At 42.7% G+C, this 22,461-nt stretch overlaps 1 protein-coding gene across 1 annotated transcript; it reads right to left on the bottom strand.

The window, feature by feature from the left end:
- Positions 1–330: 330 nt before the first annotated feature.
- Positions 331–8,466, bottom strand: KDM8 (lysine demethylase 8). Its single transcript, XM_058815755.1, has 6 exons — positions 7,736–8,466; positions 6,418–6,550; positions 5,495–5,536; positions 4,595–4,744; positions 1,272–1,364; positions 331–1,179 (listed from the first exon to the last, which is right to left on the bottom strand). Exons 1-6 carry the CDS (start codon positions 8,464–8,466, stop codon positions 1,015–1,017), a joined length of 1,314 nt encoding a protein of 437 aa, XP_058671738.1. The 3' UTR covers positions 331–1,014.
- Between the last annotated feature and the right edge of the window lie 13,995 nt (positions 8,467–22,461).

Below are 22,461 nucleotides of genomic sequence, written 5' to 3'. Positions count from 1 at the left end.
GACACCAGACTAAAATGGCAGCATTCTTGTCCCTGGTAGAGATGTGTGACACAGCAGAAGGGCTGTGGCAGCAGTTCATATGATGGTTAATCAAAGTATAATTAAACCTCAGGTTATCTAACTGCAATTAAACTATGGATTAACTTCAGTTATGTTCTAGGCTTTAACATGATGTTGTGGTTTAGAAATGGTACTCCCCAAATTAGTCATTCCACCAAAACGCTCCAAACCACGAGATGCTTGCTCATTCCCTCCTCCCCCTACCTCTCCCCTCATGGAGAGGAGAATTGGGAGGTCCAAAAGATAAAGATCATGAGTTGCAATAAGAATAATTTACTGGAAACAGCAATGGAATAAGAAAATAAGCAGTAATAGCAACAATATCAATAACAGTGTACAAGACAGACAAAAGATTCACACAAAAAGATTCACACAGATTCAATCACTAAAAGACCAAGGAACCCCTTTCTGCCCCTGGCCTGCAGCAGTGGCAGGCTGAGGTGGTACAAAATAACCTCTGGGTCTGGGCCATGCCCCTCCTGGCTACTGCAAAAATGAACCCTATCCTGGCCAGAACCAGGGCATTAATAACTTTTTCCATGCAAGTGACTAGTACCTTGCTTGGTGTTAGCTCAATTTTTTAATGGATTGAACCTTCAGGTAGCACCATCTCTCTAGCTAACTCTAGGGATAAGTGTTACTAAATCCAAGTAGAAGATAACCCTGATCTGGTTATTAAGACAAAGGCTCAGGCAGAGCCCTGGCAGTGCCTGTAGAGAGGCTGTTTCTGATGGATGCATGCACAGGACAATGACCTAACAATATGCTCTTTAGGAGTTATTTGAAACATCTACAAAAATGAAGTAACTACAGCATCATCTTTCCACTTACCCATTGTGACTACTTCTCCATGCTTTAGCAAGAGTTTGTTGGTTTTTGGTTTTGCCTCTACTGAGAGAGAGAGAGGCTACTTGCCTGATTTTTAATTTCAGTGCTGCTACCTACATGTCAGAACTATGACCACCAGAAACTAACAGAGAAGCTGAGTTCAAGTGATCGCACATAGTGCCAATATTTAACTGGAATAAACAGAATCTGTCCAGGCATCAGAATGCAGGACTGAAATGCAGCCTTTGTGAAATTTGGAAACTTGACCAAGTCTGGATCTTCCACATCAACCTATAAAAAAACAAACAATCATCAGAAGAATATCTTTACTCAAATATGATTTGATAACATTATTGATTTTAAAATTTCAAGCAAGTATTTACCTGACTAGTGTTGTGAAGAATTTGGCTTTCATGGGGGTACAGGTTTTCTGAATCTTGTGGTGAATAGAGACGGATGTACTTTCTTCCAAGTACCTGTATGTAATAAAATAAATGTTTTCCATTGGTCATTAACTGGCACATTACTGGAAGCTGTGGGCCATAGCTGGCATTTAACAGTAAAATATACCTGATTACAAGGAATATAATTATTGTTAGTAATAGACACTGCTATAATAAAAAGTTAAATCAGGCTATTGGAATTCAAGTACCTCTTCCCTTGGAGCAGATAAGAATTTGAAATACCATTGGGAAGGAAATGCATTAAACCAGATTGCTTTCAATTCAAAGTTCAAGGAACCCAATTTATATATCATTATTTGCTCTCTACACAGCTAGAAATAAGAACTGAGAATAAGGAGGCTGAACCTTCATTGCAATTCACATCAATAGGCAGAGGTACTTGCACAGTGACTACTAACCTTCCATATACCCCTCAAACTCATTTCTGTATCATCATTAAACCAGTTCTTTCATTGGAGTTCTGAAATGAGATGAGAATTTGTAAGGCAAGTGGCCTGGCTTCCCTGAATGCTGCATGAACTGCAAGTTTTTGGTGTCAAGATATGGCAGCATGAACACGTCAAAGCTGAGTCCTCCACTGACACCAGTGGAAGAGAAGGTTTAGGGTGAAGATTTGTACTGCTGGTGCCAGCATTCCAGACCACTGCAAGAGCTAGGTATGATCATACTTGGGAGCTGTCCTATTGTGAGTACTCTGACTAATCCCAGCAGCCTTGAGTGGCTACCCAACCATTCCTAACCAACTTGCCTTTCCTCGCTAAAGAGGAAAGTATTACAGGGTATTTTTGGTGACATATGGAAGTAACAAAAATGCTAGTTATTGTTCCAATAGCATGTTCTCTGAATACTTGAAAGTTTTTTGGGACTGCCATCAGCTGTTAACACCTCCTTCTTTCACTTGTTTCACTGGATTAAGACCTTGTATATTATAAGATGGCAGGCACCAGTTCATGGGCAATTGCCTGCATCTCCAGAGACTGCTTTTCTCATTAATGGAAAAACTACAATCTCAGCACCAGCCACCAGCCAGGATAATTTCATTTTGTTAATTGTACTTGTGCCTTCCTGTACTCCACAGCCACAGTTTAAATGGCATCACAACACACAGCAATTTTAATTGAAAGCAGCCAGATTATAAAGACTCCTTCACAGCACTGGCAGATAATCTCCTATTTTTTTCAGGCAGAAGAAAACAAGTTCTGAGGTTTGTAAGGGAAGTATCTTTTCCCAGTCCAACAGCTCCTATAAATTTTTGTTCCACCAAGAAAAATTCCCCTCAAGCTTTACATAACATGAATAGTACTACTTCACCTTCAGAATGCAGCTGTATGAGTGTGCTGAGCAGGTAGCATGCAAAAGAAATACAATCCATAAAAAGTTGCACAGCAGTTGTAAAAAAAACATTCTAGGAAGGCCTGAATTAAGCCTCAGTTTCAAGTGAAAACATATGTTAGCAAGATGCAACTGGGACAGAGAAACTGAGGCTCAACCCATAAATAGCCATCAGTAGAAAGTAATGTCACAATCCTGCTAGAAAAGTGTGAAAGTGTATGTGGTGTTTGCTGGGTCCCCAGGACGAAGGAGGAATTGAGAATCTCACTCTATGTTCTTAGAAGGCTAATTTATTATGTTACTATATTATATTAAAGAATGCTATACTAAAGAATACTAAACTATATTAAACAATAGAGAAAAGATACATACAGAAGGCTTAATAAGGTACTAATTAAAAACTTGTGATGCTCTCCAGAGTCCCGACACAGCTGGACTGTGATTGGTCATTAAGTCAGAACAATTCACATGTTGGATAAACCATCTCCAAACCACATTCCAAAGCAGCAAAACACAGGAGAAGTGAATCAGATAATTATTGTTTTCATTTTTCTCTATGGCTTCTCAGTTTCCCAGGAGAAGAAATCATGGCAAAGGGATTTTTCAGAAAATATGATGGTGACAAGTGTAAGACTGGATTTTTTTAATTCTGATGGGACAGCAATCTCCTTCAGTAAAAAAAAAAACACCTCTCAGTGTTCAAAGATTCACAGTAGTCAACTGCTTGGATCCAGAAGACATCCCTTTGACCTGTTCAGCGCTTACCACAAAAGGCCCCAATATTTTATCAGGTTATTCTGCACTAGAAGTCATCATCAAAAAGCCTACCAAAAGAAACTCTAAAGAAATTATGTCAAAGTACAAGTTTTAATTCTTATCTCACTGCATGCACTAGTATTTTACTGGGTAACCTGAAACAGACTAAAGTATGCATCTAAGTCCACCTCAAAACCTTGCTTTCCAGATGTGCTGGCTTTGGCTGGGGTAGAACTACTTTTCTTCCCAGTGGCTGGTATAGGACTATGTTTTGGATTTGTACTGAACACAGGGTTGATAATATAGAAATGTTTTTGTTCTTGCTGAGCAGGGTTTACACAGACCTGAAGGTTTTCTGTCTATCATACTGCCATGTTGACAAGGAAGCTGGAGGTTCCTGGGAGACTGGGAGGAGACACAACCAGGACAGGTGACCCAAACTGACTGACCAAAGGTATTCCAGACTACATGACATCATGTGTAGCATATGGGAGAAGAAAAAGAAAAAGAAAAAGAAAAAGAAAAAGAAAAAGAAAAAGAAAAAGAAAAAGAAAAAGAAAAAGAAAAAGAGAAAAAGAAAGGGGGGATGTTTGGAGTGACAGTGTTTGTAATTGTTAAGCATGATGGGCTCTGCTCTCCTGGGAATGACTGAATGACTGCCTGCCCATGAGAAGCAGTCAAGTAATTTTTTGTTTTGCTTTGCCTACATGCACAGTTTTTGCTTATTAAACCTCAATCCACAAGTTTTTTAGCTTTTACTCTCCCCATTCTCTCCCTCATCCTGCTGGTTGGGGAATGAGAAAACGGCTGCATGAGGCTTGGGGATTGGCTGGGCTCAAACCACAACACCAGAAAAATAAACTCCTAAGTACAACATGACAGGATCCAGATTCTTCCCAACTCTGTTACAAATTCCCATCTGTAAAACAAGGGTAAATACTGGTCTCTCAACGAGCAACACTTGTGGTCTGTAAGATTACATTCAGTAGTAAGTTGCAGTAGTGACAAATGCAATAAAGTAGCAAAACAGTATCTGCATGTTCTCTAATCTTCGATTGTTCAAGTTGTCTGCTCCCCTTGTCTCTAACACATACCATAAACATTTTCTCTAAGTATCGCATTAATGGCATGTGCAGAGTAACTAGAGTACATACCTGGGCTAAAAAATTTTGCTGGGGATCCTGATGAAGAGGTGAGACTGTGCCTCCTGGACCAAACCAGGCATTAATGGTGATGTCATCTTCTTCCCCTTCCCCCAGGCAGCAGTAGTCAGGGATACTGATATCTTCTTTCAGTTCTGGGATCTATTTCCACAAAGAAAGAAACATTAAAAAGGGTATGTGCTGACTTGCCAAAATACGTAATTCATCAAACAGATGAACCAGGCTGGATGCAAAGAAAACAAATGACTGGCTGGTCCAGCAAGAGTAGGAGAAAAATAGCTGACCTGCTAGGAATCTGCAGGAAATGTTCTCAAACTTTCTGTTCTAGTGAGCAGACTCTGTTGGAAGGAGAAGCAGGAGAAAGAAAGGGGTTTCCTCATTCTTCAAGAGACCCTTTGCTTTTGCAGAAATCAGAGACACTCACAAGAGTAAGTACATTTGCTCCTCATGGAAAAGGAGCAGCTATCTCTTCCATACTATAATTGCTTCCATTTTTATGTCTCCCACCAACATAAGCTCTGGTAAACTGGAATGACATTTCAGATTATGATAAACATATTAATGTTGAAAACTTTCCTGTCCAAATCTCTTCCCTGACTTATAAAAGGGGCTTTCCAGGTGATATCCCCCTAAGTATATACTACATTGTACTGAAACAGCACCAGGATTGAATGTCTTCATCCCAAACAGCATTTGTTTCCATGTCTTGTAGCCAAATGGAACAAACTTCTCCCTCTGATCCTTCAAATCATGGAAACAGAAACTTAAAAATTAATGTGAATTCTCCATATGCCCTTCAATCTAGTACAGTCAACATCTTGAGATACAACTTGTGCTGCAACAAAAGGAAGACATGACTGTAGGAAGATAAAAACATGCACTCAGTTTTACCTGATCAAAAAGCTGGTGCTGGGCAAGGTATCCTACATTGTTCTGAAATAACAGCAGAGAAAGAAAAAACACAGTAACATACAGGTAAGACTGTGAGTTAATTTACTTACAGGTGAATAGAATTTACTTAGAGTAAATTCCAGTGTCCTATTCAGAGTACTATATATAAGTATTTCAACAGTATAAGGTGTCCTCAGAAATAGCAACTTACAGCTCCATTGAAATAGTGAGAGTGTAGGTGTGTCTCCACAATGAATAAATTATCCAGCTTGAGTTACTGAAGGAAGCTGGGATTTCCTATGGAGTCTTGACAGCTGACAATGCACTGCATCTTTCTAGCCAGACCCTGCTGGCACACAGACCAGTTCTCCTTCACGCCCTGGAACTACTTCCATACTCTATTCCAGAGTGCACCACAGACCAACTTGCTATGGCACATAGTCCTTCCTGCCAGAGGACCAGGAAAGAGAAATGGGGGCTTGGGATCCTCATCTCTGAAAGAAAAAGGGCATTCCAGATGCTAATCAACTTTGTATTTTTCTGCCTCATGGCTTGTAAATTTGGATCCGATCCTAAATCTCACTAAGGAGTTTAATGAGACAGAAGAACAACACTGCTGGCTGAGGATCCCTTATTCTTAGATTCCACTGGTCAGGTTTTTGCTGCGTATCTATGTGTGTATCTATTAATCAAATTCCAGCTACTGTACATTTGATTATAGGTAAAAATCGAACCTATTGTTGCAATAATTATTCCTAGCTTCAGGTCTTAAAAATATGTCAAACCTTTTCATTCAGAGCTGTGCTTACAGTACACCCCCTCCCTTGATACCACCTCTGAGTAGGTTTGTTGTAAACAGAACTGTTGTCTGTACCAGTACCATGCTGCTGTGTTTGGAGATTAAACAAATGAGTGTAACAGACCTCATCCATGATATACTGGCTGATGAAGTCACTGACAGTCATGAGCTGCTGAGACCATTCCTCATCTGTATACCGAGCACCCAACTCCACAGGGACTGTGCGGCAGCCTGCGACTTGACAGAAATAGTCCACACTGAAATAAAGAAAGTTCCATTACCTTCTATCCTGCTCTTACTAATTTTGAATGTATGGCAATCAATCCAAATCAATCTTGTTGGGTAATAAAATTCTACTACCCTGCTTTTCTCCTGTCTAAACCAAACCAGCCAGAAGAAAAAGGCAGAATAAAAGAATGCAAGGAACAAGGAAATCAGCAGGCAGGTTTGTGTGTACATGACCCCACAACTGTCTGTTTTGTTTTGGTTTAAAAGCCTGTTTGCCTCAGTTGTTTCACTCCAAACTAAGATTTAAGCTGTTACTGTCTCTTGGCAAGGGACGGCTTTCATAGATGGCCAATCTTTTTGCTGCCTGCTGCCACATTTGATAACATGTTGTATCTTTTACTCAGTAATATTAGATCAACTCTGTCAGTGTCTATACAGGTGCCAATAATACCCATTCCAATTGTAGCCAGAGGGATTAGTTTGATGGGTGAAATACATCTCCATGGACGACAGTACTAATTAAACTGAGAAGCTAATCTTGCGAGTGATTTTTTCCCTTTTCTGGGGAATCATGACCTTCACCTCACAAATACTTGATGGTCAGTATTGGAAATGTGGGCACCATTGTGTACAGTAACCAGGCAGCACAATGCTGTTACTCAGTCCTGCACAGTGGTGTCTGAAACTCAACACTCAAACACAACACTGAACAAACATCAGTGCTTGGACTTAAGAATGAAAAGTCAACCATGCTTACTCTTGGCTCTGAAATTCACTTTCCATTGCAGTAATTATCGGCAAGCTCCAAGAGGTAAAAACCATTGATATGTGTGCTTGACACAGATCCACGGAGCTGTGAACAGCTCACTGGCACTTCACAACGTGCACTTCTCATGAGATGCCAGGTGTTGCCACTGGGCTCCTGGGACGGCTGAAGGCTGGGCAGAGGGTAGCCTTCACCCATGAAGAGCCAGAGACTGGTCAAAGAGTCACCTTTGTCCCCGAAACAGCCCAGCATCTGCCTTGAATGCTATGAAGAGCTTCTCTCATCTATGAAGCAACTTCCACAGAGCAGTAGGACAGTGCTGCTAGCAAAACGCACTGCCCACGGTATCCATTGCCTGGGAAGGCCTGCGGCTCTATCGAACATCAAGACATCCAACACAAGGAACGATCGTGCCTTCACTTGGACAGGGAAGGAACTTACTTCTCACCTCCACTTCTTCATACAGGGCCAGTGATCCATGACGCCCTCGAGGACCACGGGCCGCTGGGGAACGAGGTAGTTGTCTCTGAAGTACTCCAGCGAAGGACAGCGAAGGCGCGGGATCACCTCCTCATGCTGCCCGGCGCAGGGCGGCGGCGGCTCGGCCCGGACGCTCTGGAACGGACGCTCCCCCTCAGCAGCCGGCAGGGAGGCCGGGCCGCGAGGGGGCGAGGGGGGCGCGGGCGCTACCTGGGCGCGGGCTCCGTCGCGCGGCGCCGCGCGGGGCAGGTGCGGCTGCAGCGCGCGCACCAGGCGCGCCAGGACGTTGTCCAGGACGGAGGCGCCCATGAGCAGCCCCAGGTCGCAGAGCCGCACGGCGCGCGCGAGCGGGCGGCCCGCGGCCACCTCGGCCAGCGCCCCGAAGAGGCAGCCGTAGGCGTAGACCTGGCGCCAGCCCTTGCCGACCTCCCTCCACGGCCCCGCGTTCAGCTTCTCCCAGGAGTAGTCACGCAGGACGTCGCTGAGGCGCTCCAGCGCCGCCGCCGTTGCCGCCCCGGGCCGGCCCGCCGCGCCGTAGAGCAGCGAGCGGGCCCGCCGCAGCAGCGGCAGGACGCAGTCCTCCACCTCGCCGCTCAACGCCAAGGTCAGCCCCTCCTCGGCGCGGGGCAGCAGCGCCCGCACCTCGGCCCACAGCCCGGGGCTGTCGCTCGCGCCCTCCGCGCTGCCGGTCGCCGCCATGGCCGCGCCTGCGCCGACGTCCGCGAGGCGGCGCCGTCGGGCCGGGCCGAGCTGGGGCTGGGGCTGAGGCGGGGCCCGGGGCTGAGGCGGGGCCGGACGAGGCTGAGGCGGCGCCCGGAGGCCAGTCGGGCTGCCCGCGCCGGGGTCGGAGCTTCTGTCGTACTGGCGAAGCTCGCTCTCGTCGTTCTTTACCTGTGCACTTGACCAGCGAGTCAGCTGGAATTGCGTGACTGTGATCGGCGCTGCTTTCGCAGTAAATGGGAGCTCATAAGACGCGGTGAATGTCACGGTCTCTTCTCCGGCCGTTCAACGAGGGCCGGCGTGAGGAGGGGCTGCCTGCGCTGTGGAAGCCTCTGAGTCCCGGTCGCGGGACAGCGGAGCGCAGGCGGTGAGTGCTGGGGGAAAGGGAGATGCGCTCTTCCCAGCTGACCTGTTGTGCTGCAAAGAAACGTCTCTGCCCGGCCCCCTCGAGGAGCTCGAGCGGAGCCCAGCGCGGCTCTGAGCCCGTGTCCTCCCGCTGGCTCAGCTGCTCGGTGTTAATCTGCACATAGGACGTGCTTTCTGCATGGGATATGCACGAAGTCTTCTTTCTAACGCGCTGGGCACGGCATCACTGAGCCCCGACTTGCTTTGATAATGTGCCCTGAACTTAATATTAAATATTAAGTTCTCAGGACTTAATACTTGACTGCAAAGGCAAAATAATATTTTACTTAAAATTCAGCAACTAAAGAATGTTTTAACGGGGTGAACGAAACTAAACACCATAAGAAGCAATGAGGGATTTTTAGCTCCTAGTTAGGGTTGAAATCTTCAGATTTGAGACAAATCCTAATTTACAGAAAAAGTTAAAAATCATCGTTTTTTGTACTCAGACACTCACTCTTCTTTGTTCCATGCTCACTAGTGCTGTCCAAAAAGGAAAAAAAAGTTGATGTGAATCCTTCTGTTGTTGCTGGTGGTGGCTCTCCCCTGGCCCCCCAGCTGTCTCCTCGAAATGATCACTTCTGCTTTCACACTTCTCACACTTCAAAGTTGTGCATTGCTTATCATGCTGGCCTGTCTACTGCCTGTCTTCTGACTGCCTTTCTCTTAGCACCTTAAATTCCTTCTGTGACAGTGTGATTTTAGCACCTTCATTCACTATTTTCTACTTAACTGCTAAATGTCAATATATGCTGGTGTAGGAGAAAGTATTTAAGTGTCGAGGTTTTCTTGTTAGACCCTTTGTTCATTATTTGCAATTTAGGATGATAGCAACCGTTGTTAGTGTTGTGTTTGTGGACTGCCCACTTTTTATAACCATTTACATTAACCTCTATTTGCATTTAGGTTGGTTAATACAATTCTCCTAAATAATAGTTTTTGTTGTTTAAATAGGAGTAATATTTTCATGAGTTTCAGTTTGAAGATTAGGATTTCCTTTCTGGAATTTCAAACAACACCAAGGTCCGAACAAGTAATCTCCAGCACAACAGTACAGCATTGAGGCCAGGGTGAGTTTTGTCAGTTTCACTTCAGGTGATTTTAGTTTTTGAGTATTCAAGGAGGCTCAGTGTTCCTCTGTGAGTATACACTGGAACACAATTATTTCTAGTCAGTTTTGGTGCAATAGTTTCAATTCTGTTACGGCATCAATAGTCTTGAATCACAGAATCAACTAGGTTGGAAAAGATATTTTGAGATCATCAAGTTGAAGCTAAGACCTGACACCGCCTTGTCACCCAGACCATGGCACTGAGTACCATTTCCAGACTTATCTTAAACACCTCCAGGGATGGGCACCTCCATGGGCAGCCCATTCCAATGCCCAGTCACTCCTTCTGTGAGGAACTTCTTCCTAATATTCAGCCTAATACTTGCCTAGTGCCTCTTAAGACTGTGTCCTCTTGTCCTGTCAGTGGTTGCCTGGAAGAAGAGACCGACCCCACCTGGCTACAAACTCCTTTCAGGAAGCTCTTGTTGCAGTTAAAGGGGCTGTATATCTGCTGAGCTAATAAAGCTCAGGTCTTAGGGTGTGTACTGAGTCTTGTGTGTTCGGCCTCTAACCTTGGAGGAAAATCCATGAAAAGCTCATAATATCATGCTGCATCTTAACAACTTGGTTGAAATTATCTTCGCTGGGGGGAAAAAACCCAAAAACCCAACAGATTTGCAAATGCTGATTTGGGAAGGTTAGTCTCTCAGAGCAGTTAACCTTGCAATAATGCATGCTGGCTTTGAAATGCCTGTAAAGCTACTGCAGATGTTTTGTATAAGCTGGCTGACCAAGGAAGTGGACGACTTCAGTGCTAGACATTTCCATTTTAGTCAAGAAGAGAGAATTTAATTCCTGCTGCCAAAGAACAAAGATTACTGTCATGTGTCTAACCTGCAGAAACTGATGGGAAAAAGAGTTCCATGGATTATGCCACCATCACTGAAACTTGATTTTGTTAGAAGTAAATTTTTTTAAAGATTGTGGAAAGCAGACTGCCTAACCTTGTAGAAAGATGTCCATTAAAGCATAGAAGAAAACTTGGTACCAAGACTTCCCCTGCTGCTTCCTGGGTTATAGTCTGTGCTTTTTGTTCTCTTTATATTCTGTGTATTTTTAAATATGCTCCAGCCACCTCTTTTTCTCCTAGCATGGACTTTCAGAAAGAAATTATCTATTTAAAAAAAAAACAAACAAACAGGCACACAATTAAGGGAGATAATGCCATCTGTATACAGATAAAACCATCTGTATTTTGCTCTTCTGTTTACAGTCATATATTCCACAACCCACAATTGATGTTACCTTGTCTGCCACTGGTGAAAAAATAATTAGCTACACCAAGTAACTAAGTGTAAAAAAAATACACTCTGTATCTTATCTTGCATTTGTCTTTATTGACAAGAGCATTGGCCAAAGAGTATTTGGCCTGTCCAGAATTTAATTTTTTTAAAATATTTATAGGAATATTCTCCTTTATAGCACTCTTTCCTCATTTGCTAATTTGAGTTAATGAACAAAGTCTGTGATTGTTTTTGTATTTTATTAAAGTTACATCAAGACACATGCTCAGTGGTTCACCACTGAAGTCCAAAATAGGACATTTGTATTAAGTCGATCAATTTTTAAAATGACAGCATCTGCTTGTCTGTACATATTTATTTATGATTCTTCCTTAGGTGAATGTAGCAGAAGTCTGGTGAGGAATAGCCAGCTGTTGGAATTAGCAGATAAAGAAAGCAGTTATTTGTTCTGTGAAGGAGTGTGAAAGCTGAGGCCAGGAGTAATAAAAACTAAATAGATGCCCCAAATATCTAACACAAGTCAAGATGTGTAAATTGCTTGCAGTGCTGAATGGTGAAGTCATCTCAGATGAGTTACCTCATCTAGAGTTCTTGTTAAAGATGAAACCTTCTTCAGTGCAACATCACGTCTAGCAATCCAGAGCAGAACAAATAACACTGGAGATTTTCTTTCTCAGGACTTGGGGCTGCTGCTCAGCTCCTCAGGAATGCCACGTCCCTTTTGGCACCTGGTACTTTGGAATTTATGCTCTCCTTAAAGTGAGGATGGCAAGAAGATGGAGCCAGGCTCTTCTCAGTGATGCCCAGCAATAGGAAAAGAGGCAAAGCACTGGTGCATAGGAAGTTTCACCTGGCCCTGAGGAAGAACTTCACTGTGTGGGTGAGATGCACTGAACAGATGGCCTGGAGGGGGTGTGGAAAGTCCCTCATGGGAGATATTCCAGAATGTACTGGACATGATCCTGTGTCAAGTGCTCTGGGATGACCCTGCTTGAGCAGGGAGATTGGGCCAGATGACCTACCTGTGGTCCCTTCCAACCTGAACCATTCTGTAATTCTGTACCAGGGAAGGTGATCTGTTCCCTCGTTTCCAGGGCTTTTGGAATGCCTGGGCATTGCCTTCACTGCCCATCACAGCAGGTAAGTGCCTGCCAGTCTTGGCAGTGTCCAGGAGCAGGGATGAAGAGGGGACAGGCTGATGCTGCTGCTGCCCTGCCACCAGTGCTTAGGCTGTTTTTGCTTCCAGGAGTGGTTGACTGGTACCTTCCATGAGCAGTACACACAATATACTCACTTAACATCACCCCTGTGCCTCCCCACCCATGCAAAAAAAAAGGTAAAAATAAGTGAAAATGGAACGTAAGATGCCCTATGGCACTTAAATGGGAATATAAATTGATAACTGCCTTAAAAGCCATAGTTGGCTCTTATTTTCCTTTACAGGAAATGATTGTCTCCTCTTCTGCAAAAAAAATAGTGTAAACACATAAGACTAAAGATTTTGGGTGTCTTACCAGATTGCTTTTTCTGTTCCTCTGAACAGGAGATGAATGATTCTGATTAAAATATGTATAGAATTAATTATTAAACATAATTTTTCTCAGATGAGCAAGGTCTTCCTGATTGAGAGTAACACAGCCATGTATTTTCATGGTATCTTGGAGCTGAGTGTAGTTGTGCAGTGACAGTGTAATGACGGATATATCTTTATCAACCTGTTCCCTGAACTGTTTTTATCACTGCCATCTGCTTGGCCGAGAGTGGCAGCTGCCAGGTCTCACAAATAGTGCTGTCATGTACTTTCATGTAGAACAACATATTGTTGTAATTTCCCTGATATTACTACATGAAATAACTTTAGGTGAGAGAAGGTGACATTTTGCATGGCACTTTGAAATGCGTCTCATTGCTTTGGGTATGGGACACACTGTTCTTTCTGGGGCAAGCTATATTAGCACACCCAGTTCTACTTTCAGAAATCACTGGGAAACATTTTACAAAAACATTACGTAATATCCGTCTGGGACGTGTCTGTGCTGAGATGGAACTGAGACAGTATTGCTTACACGTGTAGCCTTAGTTACCTTTGCTGGATGGAAATTATGTAAGTTAGACTATTTTAAAGTTCTTTTTCCTTATATCAACTTGAATCCCCTTCATGTATGCAAATATGTTCAGACAGCTCCTTTAACATTAAAGAAAACATAAAATCTTTACAACTGTAATGAACGAGTGTTTTAAGGTTGCTTAAAGAATCACCAGTGAAGGTATCAGCAAAAGTATGGTTGATATAAAAGTGGAAGCATAAAAAATTTGTTTGCAAGGTTAACTCTACTACTTCATTTAAGAACTAGAAAAACCAAACTAAAGTCTAAAATCAGTCTAAACCCAGAATTAACTCAAATGTTACCTGTGTGAAGGCTGGGGGATGGAGGGGAAAAAGGGTGAGGGTAGAAAATGATAAGGATAAAAAGGGATAAAAAAGACCCTCCTGCTGAATCCCAAGGTTCAGAATGGACGTCTCTGCTGAACTGAGCTGGGGTGTGACCAACAGTTTAGGCCCAAAGGTTTAACAGCTCTTATATTTAGCAACACTTAATTGACAGCTCAAGTTGAACAATTTAACAAATTATTAATTTAGCATTTACTATAGGGCAACAGTAACTACCAGGCCTAATTTACTTAAAAATCTAAACTCAAGAATTTAGGAGAGCAGCATTTGTAGTACAATTCAAATAGTGTATTCACATTTGCATGCACAGAGACATAAACACTATTTACAAAAATGTGAAAAATTCCCTTCAAATTCAGTGAAGGATTCACACTGGATGCCTTTGCATCTTCTCAACAGGCAAAGGGTTGAGCCTCAAGGAGTGGAGGCATCAACCCAGCATCTCTCTTCTCATTCAGCAGTGGTTGTCTGGGTACAGCAAATGAGAATTCACTGTCTCTGAGTGGTCCCAGTCAAAAGGAAGTCACTGGTCACAGCCTTCTGCAGTCCAGGAGAGTTCAAAGGGTCTCATTCAGGACCATTGTTTATAGGGTCTCAAGAGAGTGGGTTTCAGTCACAGTAATTTTTCGTCCTGGCTGCAATTCGCTTTTGTAACTTCCTTTGAAATTTCGGTAACAAAAATGTTGCTCCACTTAGGTTGTTATTCAGGCTAGAAAAATGAGTTTCCAAGGCTGTTTGTTAAAAACAGGAGCTGATTAGACAGCACCACTTCCTGGAAACAGACGCTGTTTCTGAGAAGCTCAAGAGGAGCTTGGCACAGGTGCTGTTTGTCAAGGCCGAAGCCTAGCCAGCATTTCTTGGATCATACTGCGACCCAAGAAGGAATGGAGCAGATGCACTACCACAAGAACAAACCTTTAAAACAATCTTTATATCTGCAGGTGCAAAGAAAACTGAATTGGGATATTTCTTATTGCTAATGAGCATTAATGAGAAACAGCCTTTCTCATGAGGCAGAAAACCCTGTTGTGATGAAGAAGGTAGAATATGTATTCTTGATTCTCCTATAATTTTCTTGTTCAAGTGCCATAGGATGTCAACTGCTGAACAGCTGATTGGCAGCCTGAAGGTCTGAGGCACGGAGACAGCTGGCTTGTAGTCAGCCTGTTTGGAACACTGCTGCAGGTACTAGACTTCCTGATAGGAGTGTGGAAGGAAGTGAGGGCATGGGTCCTTTATGTCTTTCTGTTTTATACGAATGGATGTGTAGCTTTGGCACTTCATTGCTAGTGAGGCAGAGGCCATTGGAATTGCGAACAGTGTTCTCCCAATGGCAAACATAGTGTCAGGCCAGAGGAAAGTCTCTTGGCATTTAGGTGGTGATGTACACTCTGGAAATGTAAGGCTTACCTGTCATTCCAATAGTGCATTTCAAGAGGCAAGCTCCTGCCATTGTACTGATCTTGCGCTCACACAAGATTCCCTTTTTCTGCTAGGGGCTGGGACGTGTAATTTTCATCAGCCACACTTTATATACATTTATGTACATTAAGAGGAAGAATATTTATACATATATATAAACATTTTTGCCTTCCTCCCAGGATTTAAAAATCTCATTTGAAACTGTTTGATTCATCCCCTGAATAGAGCTATAAATGCTGCATGAATTTGTTTTGTGCTCTAAGTATACACATTTATCTGTGTTCCTAAATCACATTCTTATTAATGAGCACAGTGGTTACGCACCACAATTGTTGGTTGTATTTTGTTTCTGTGGATGCTTTTGAAAGATATTTTAAAGTCTTTGTTGGAGTTTGCATGTGCTTCAAAAATTAAATTTAGTCTGTGATTTTATTACACTTTTAATTTAATTTATCTTAACTGGTGCTTTCAAGCTGTGAACCAGCTGTTGACTTTGAAAAAAACATTGTTCAATTTGAAAGGAGCATTTTAAAGCTTAATGTAATGGCTGTAAGTAATCACTACAGCAATTATATTCTCTGGTGTTGTGCGTCACTATAGCAATATTGGAGGCTGTAAGAAAATGCAGGAAAGAAACCCAACAGGTTCATATGTCTCAGTTTTGTCTGCAATGTCCAGCATCTGTCTGTTCTGTGTAGCTTGGTGTCCCTGCTTGAATTGTGTTAGAAAATAAGAAGCTTCACTTTGTTGTGGCTCTATGTTTGCCCAGCAGCAAGCAGGGGCTCTTGGCTGTGCTCTCCTTGGACTGGAGACAGGTTTTGATTTTTCCCATGTGGGCAGATGGTAGATATGCCGCTCTGCTTGCCTCCTCCTGACTCATTCCAAGATATTGTGTAGAATTTTGGGGTTGATTTTTCTTGAGCAGCTGTGTACCCACCTTGTCTGATACTTGTGATAGCAAAGCTTTTCACAAAGCATACAGGGATTGTGGCCGGAATGGGAGGCCTTGGTGTCCTGTAAGGTCAGGGCATGCTCCCAGTGTGCTCTGGAAAGCATGGTAAGGAGAATTAATAGAAATGGGTGTATTTTCATGCACATTCTGAGAAGGAACAGCCTCCATTTATTTGTGAGTAACTCTCCAGTTCAGAGAGGCTAGGATTTTTGTGGAAGAGAATTTTCTGGATCACTGCAGTGAGGATAAGGGAAGAAGCATCCCTTCATGTTGTAATAGTCTATGAAAATGTTGTGCAGCTTCAGCTTCCTCTGCCCTGGAGATTCTCTTCATCATGATTTTTAAAGAAATGTAATACACATCACTGTGGAAATAGACTTCTATTTTCCAACGAGTCACCCAGCCATGCTTTACACGCAGCTTGCATTTGAGAACCATGGACAACACTATTGCTCCAAAAAGTCAGTGTAAGATCTCTGCTTTTCACAGAATCCCAGAATGGCTGGGCTTGGAAGGGGCCTCTGCAGATCGTTTAGTCCAACCCACCTAAAGCAGGCCCACCTAGAGCAGGTATTTTTGCCAGTGTGTGTTGCGGAGCAGGTTCAAGTCACCTGCCTAGCTACCATCACTTCCTGTTAACAGCACTGTGAAGTAACAGTGCAGGTGGGAAAAACCCCGTAGGAAGCTTAGATTCAGCAATATAATAAACCTTCCCTAAATTTAATTTGTTGCAAGATCCTTCAGAATACGTATCTAATGACAGCAACATCTGAGCTGATACAGTATTGTGAGAATAAAAGGAAGGACAAATGTGCAGGGAGAAGGGGGCATTGTGAACTTTGGATGAACTGGAGACTGGACTTGCTACTGAGGCATAATTACAGTTATTTGGTTGCCATGGCTTTTAAGAAAGAATAGAATATGCATCTGGAAGTGGGTTTTGTGATGGCACTTGTCGTAGATTGTATTAGTAATACGACTGGGGTGATCCTCTGCTAAAGGTAGCTGTGCCTTGGCATGGGAACACCCTGCTGGAACGTATGTTGCTGTAAAATGAAAAAATGAGATTTTCACAAGAATGAAGGCACAACTCTCTGTGTTTGCAGTGTGCATTTGTGGGACATTCTCAGCAAAAGGAGTTTCAGTGTAGTTTCCCATTTATCCACCTGTGTGTGGTGCAGAGCAAAACAAAAGCTACAGATCCAAGCATGTTTCAGAAATCAGTCATGTCCCTTCTGGACACATGTGGCAGAAGCTGGGATGGTGATCACAGAGGTCACAAAAGGACAGAGACAGAATCCTCATTGTGACAAAGCCAATATGACATGTGAATTATATCTTGTATGTGCATGTGTGTGTATAAATGAGACACTTAAAGGAAGTAACTGCTAGGATGGAGACAGACATGAAACAGTGTGTTCTGGAAAGTTAAAAGCTTAGCCATTGTACCAAGGTATTTCTTAATGTAGCAGAATGAAATTCCTTTGGGTGCAGCAAATGAGACACATAAAGTGTAATGCCTTGTGAAATCACAAAGAGCCACTTTCAACAGATGGAAAAAGCAACTTTAATACAAAACCAAAAATTGATAGACTCTGATAATCCTAGTACCAGCTTACACTTTACAGTATCCATTACTGGCTGTGAAATGTATTTTGGTAGTTAAATGCACTTGCTAGTTTGTCACTATATAGAATTTAAAAATTTGAATTTTATGTTCTGCTCTTTTCTTCACTGTGAGAAACTAAAAATCTCTGTGACAAATGGCTTCCAAGTCACACATGCTGTTTCACTTTCCTGTCTGCTGCACCAGTGTGGCTGTTCTTAGTGTGGAACTGAAGCCCTGGGCTTGAAGCTGGTTTTAGGAGTCCCTGTGGTAGGGATGTAAGGAGCTCTTGTCTCCTTTTGTGTTTCCTAAGTGCCTGTTTGTTGCAAAGAAAGGCTTATTCTCAGTCCTTGAGCTTCAGCTGAAGACGAGCATGTTTAGTGCTGTAGATAAGACCCTTCCTTCTGAGAAGCTCTTTAACTTTTACTAAAATGAAATTTATGGTGTGCCTGTTTATGCTAAGCAGCCCATCATTCCCTGTGCAGGCTGTGCTCGGCTCCTGAGGAGGGCAGCATGGGTTAGCTGATGCTCCTCGCCTGGAATTCTGCTTTACATTCCAGCCATGTTTGAGGCAGAGCTAGTGAAACGTAAAACAGCATTGAAGGAATTGGTAGTAACACTCTTGGCTCTGTGATGAGATGCCCGGGCTGAGCAGAGTGATCCCCACTCCTGTTCTTACAGGAGAAATTGCCTCTTGGTAGTGGTTGTGCCGCCTGCTGCAGGCTGACACCCGTGTCTGGTACTGGGGGATCTCCTGCAGGCTGGTCCCACACTGCTCCCCAGGGGAGAGTGCAGACACAGAAAAGCAGGTATGTAAAATCCCAGTGCTTCTCTCCCTTTGAAAGACTGACCCTGCATATTGGAAGGACTTTGTGACTCCAGTGTTGTGGACAGGTTGTTACTACTTGTTGAACACTGATGCTGAACTCGGCCTCAGTTCAGTGGAATATTTACGAAATAAGAATATGAAAACACAGATCCCCTATACCAAGGAACTTGCAAGGTGGTGGGGTATGATATATGTATTTCACTAAGAGGAAGACACTGGGAAACCTAAGGGAGCAGCTTTTTCCTTGAAGCAGAAACAAGGATGGTCTAAAGCACACAAGAAGCCTGGAAAATCATGTGGAAATACTTGTGACATGTACATTAATGCTAGATGAACTAATAAGGATTAATGTTAGCAGGAATAATGCCATTGGATATCACAATGATTAGACTATTATAATAATGAGTTTTCCAGAGAGGATGATGACAGGTGATTTATATACTGTACAGATATTTCTTCTGTGTATCCAGATGATAAGCAACTCTGGCACTTTGCTGCAAGAATTTGAGACTGCTCCTTATAGCTGAATTTCTCCACTCTTCTGAATAGTTGGTTGGCAAAAAAGATCCCAGGAAGGGAGGGAGTGCTGAGTAGACAAAAAGGGTGCTAGTGTCTCATTCTTTGCCTAGTTGGGGAGAGCTGTTGTGAACCTAGCCCTGAGATATTTTGGGGCCTCTTTGGGAAAAAAGAGGAGAAATCTGTCTGGAGGCATGATGCAGGGACAGTTTTACAAGCACCACTCAGATGCAATAATGTGATAAAGGTCTGACTGCTATTCTGTCACACTCTCTACCTTTCTGCTCTGTAGGAATCAGCTGCTGTTTTCTGGTCTGGTATTCAGAAGAAATATATCCAGTGGGATGTAAACTTCTGTTGCTATAGACAGTTTCACATAGTGTATATGTGTATGATCTTTGCCTACAGCAAGCTGTGGTCTAACAGAGCTAGTAGTCACTGAGCATGTAACAGTGATTGAGCAGCAAAATGAGAAACCTCAGACAGTAAGAAAAGGTAGTTGCAATTTTCCATGCATGGCATTCCATCCTTCATTGTGTCTGTGACTGTGCTGTGCACTGGCTGTAGTTGTTGCTGTCTAGCAGAGTGACAGCATTAGCTTAGTGTCAGCTGCTGTGTAAGCCACACTGTGCTGCAGGATGATCCCAGGTATCCCTGAGCGCAGCCGAGCTCAGCAGCTCCAGCCTTCCACCTTTCAGAAGCAAACAAATCTTGTCCTGTGTGCTCCAGGCAGACTATTTCCAGTGCATTCAGACCCATGTGACTTTTTAGACAGAAGACATTTGTCTACTTTCTGTCATTATTTTCTAGTAAGTTTTTCCACAGTTACAGCATTATGCTAAGGCAATTAAAGGAAATATTGATTTTGTTCTGATACAGAAGCTTTGAAAATTTATTAACCATTAACATTCATGTACAATCAAAACATAATGTTTTTCCTATTAGTCATATGTTCAGAGTTGTTAATTTGACTTTCCAGAAACAGTTGCCAGTAGCATAAATGGACCATTAACTAGATACATTAATGCAGTTTGTTTCAGTGTAATTAGAGACCTGTAAGGTACATTTTAGCAAGTTGAAAGTGTTAATACAGGCGCACACATTTTCTGCCCTCATTGAAAATATTCTAGACAATATCCCAATTAACAATCTATTCAGGTCCAGATTTCATAAAAAGGCAGGAGAGAGCTCTGAGGCACTTCCAGGTGTTCTGCTTAGTCAGGTTTGGAAACCATGGTTTGAATGAATATTGGTCTCCAGAATGCCAGTGCCACAGGGCACAGATAAAATTACTGAGAGGCCTAGGTGCAGGAGGTGCTGAAACATGCCATGTGCCTGAATTCAGGGTCAAACTTCAAAAACAGATTGTCAGAATATGTCATCTGGAGACCCCCATTCTCAATTTCCCAGAGCTGTTCTCAGTGCAGAGGCCAGCACACACATTGCATCACCTTCTGCTCTCAGAGCCCTTGCACTCACAGTCAGTGCCTCACTGGAACCTGTGGAATGTCACCTTACAAGCTTTCAGATGTTTACCAACAGGGAATTTTCTGTCTTGGTGTGGATTGATTGCCTTTCTTTTCTGTTAGCTGTAGACTTACAATGAGATGTTCATATTTTAAATATGGTGCAATGACATCAATAGTAATAATTATTGCATGCATCAAAGCTTTGGAGATTAGCCATGGATCATGCACCTAAATGGCAAATGGTTATAATAGCTCTGTACATGAAACATCAAAGTCTGAGGAAATGTTGCTCTGTTCTAAAAAATACATCAGAATGATCATTGCACTCCAAGCAAAGTGCGGAACTGTAAATGTGCATGGAACAAATACAACACATTTCATACCCATCTGAGTGTTTCAAGTGTGGGAAAAATTGATTCCACAGCTCCAATTACCAATCCACATCAAGCGACGACTGTATTGAAAGTATGAGATTTCGCACAATATTAGGCTTAAGTTGACTCCTCCTTTTGAAAATGTATTTGTAATTAGGGCCTAGAAGAGCAAGAAGCAATATTTGGGGTTTTAATTTTTTATATGCTCCCTGGCAGAGAGAGAAGTGGCTGAGATTGCATAAAATTCTTAGACCCATGATGTTTCAAGTATCCTTTTGCTGAATCAAAATGGCTCTCTTGTAGACTAAAGGAACTGCACTGTATTTTTCTTTGTTAGGAGAAAAGTATTCCAAGCAGAGTGAAGCATGGGCTCTCTCTGCTGAGCCTAGGGACAGCTGCTGAAATAAAAAAATGCAGAACAGTCACTAGAAAAACAGAACCTCTGAACTCAGCAACTGAAATTCCCAATTATAGACATGCTGCTGTTTCTCCTGCCTCATCACAGCTGTTTTGCTTGATCACTCCCCCAGCCCCAGTGGGATGAACAGTGTGAGGATATGGTGCTCACACAGCCAAATCAAAGGCCCAGTGAAGCCTGTGCCTCAGCCATGAGTCTGGAGGAAATTAGAGGCCTTCATTAAAGTTTCAGAAAAATCTAACTGGTATGAGGACAGCATTCAAAACTGTTTTTGGGGCAAAACAAATATTGTTTTAACTCTGTTAATAATTTATGTGTTGCCAGCAGAGATCCTCCTAGCATTAAGGGAATTGAAAATTAAAGGCATAGAGACACTACTTTAAGAAAACATGTTGATAAATAATTAATATGGCATAGACCTACTGGAATCTGAAGAGTAGGTTTCAGTTTGTCTTGTCAAACCTATGCTTTCTAATACCACAGTTTCTTCCAGAATGAGAGTATGGTAATTTTTGGTTTATATCGACAGAAGCTCGAGTTGCTTTTAGGCTCAGCTGGAATAATTCACTGGCTTCTGTCAGTATCATGTCCCAAGCCCTTGGGATCCTAAGCAGAATACACCCAAAGATTGTGGCTTTCTTAAATCAAGATGGATCAAAGATTGCCGATTACTTGGAAAACAGAACATACTATGGCTTTTTCAGGGGAGCTACTGTTTGTCAGGGTCAGGCTGGATCAGAATAAAAACACTGGTGGAAGAAGAAGCTCTGGCAATCCCTGTTTAGCTATGTAATTTATAAATAGTTGGGTGAGGTGCCTTGGGATACGTAATCCCCAGGAACAGCTACTGCTTTAGTTTGTGATCTCTGGAGAGATGCATTTTCAATAGTGAGGCAAATCTTGGGGACCACTCTGAAAAATCCATGGCTGGCACTTCCCCATAGCATTCTACCTGATGGGGATCTTATGGATGAGAAATAGTGCAGCTCAGCATTCACAGAATACAGGCTCATCATTATGACCAAAGAAATGATGGACACAGAATGTGCTAAGGGAAGTAAATATGGAATTTCTTCATTTGTCTCCAAAGCAGTTCTAGCACTGCTGTGAGCAGAGCCTGCCAAGCAGCATTCTGTGACATCACTGAAGGGTTCAGCTGGTGCACAGTTCTTGACA

Source organism: Ammospiza caudacuta, chromosome 17 (genome assembly GCF_027887145.1).
Source record: "Ammospiza caudacuta isolate bAmmCau1 chromosome 17, bAmmCau1.pri, whole genome shotgun sequence".
Taxonomy (NCBI): domain Eukaryota; kingdom Metazoa; phylum Chordata; class Aves; order Passeriformes; family Passerellidae; genus Ammospiza; species Ammospiza caudacuta.
The sequence above is the reverse complement of the archived record's forward strand: the minus strand, read 5'-3'. Positions and strand labels throughout refer to the sequence as shown.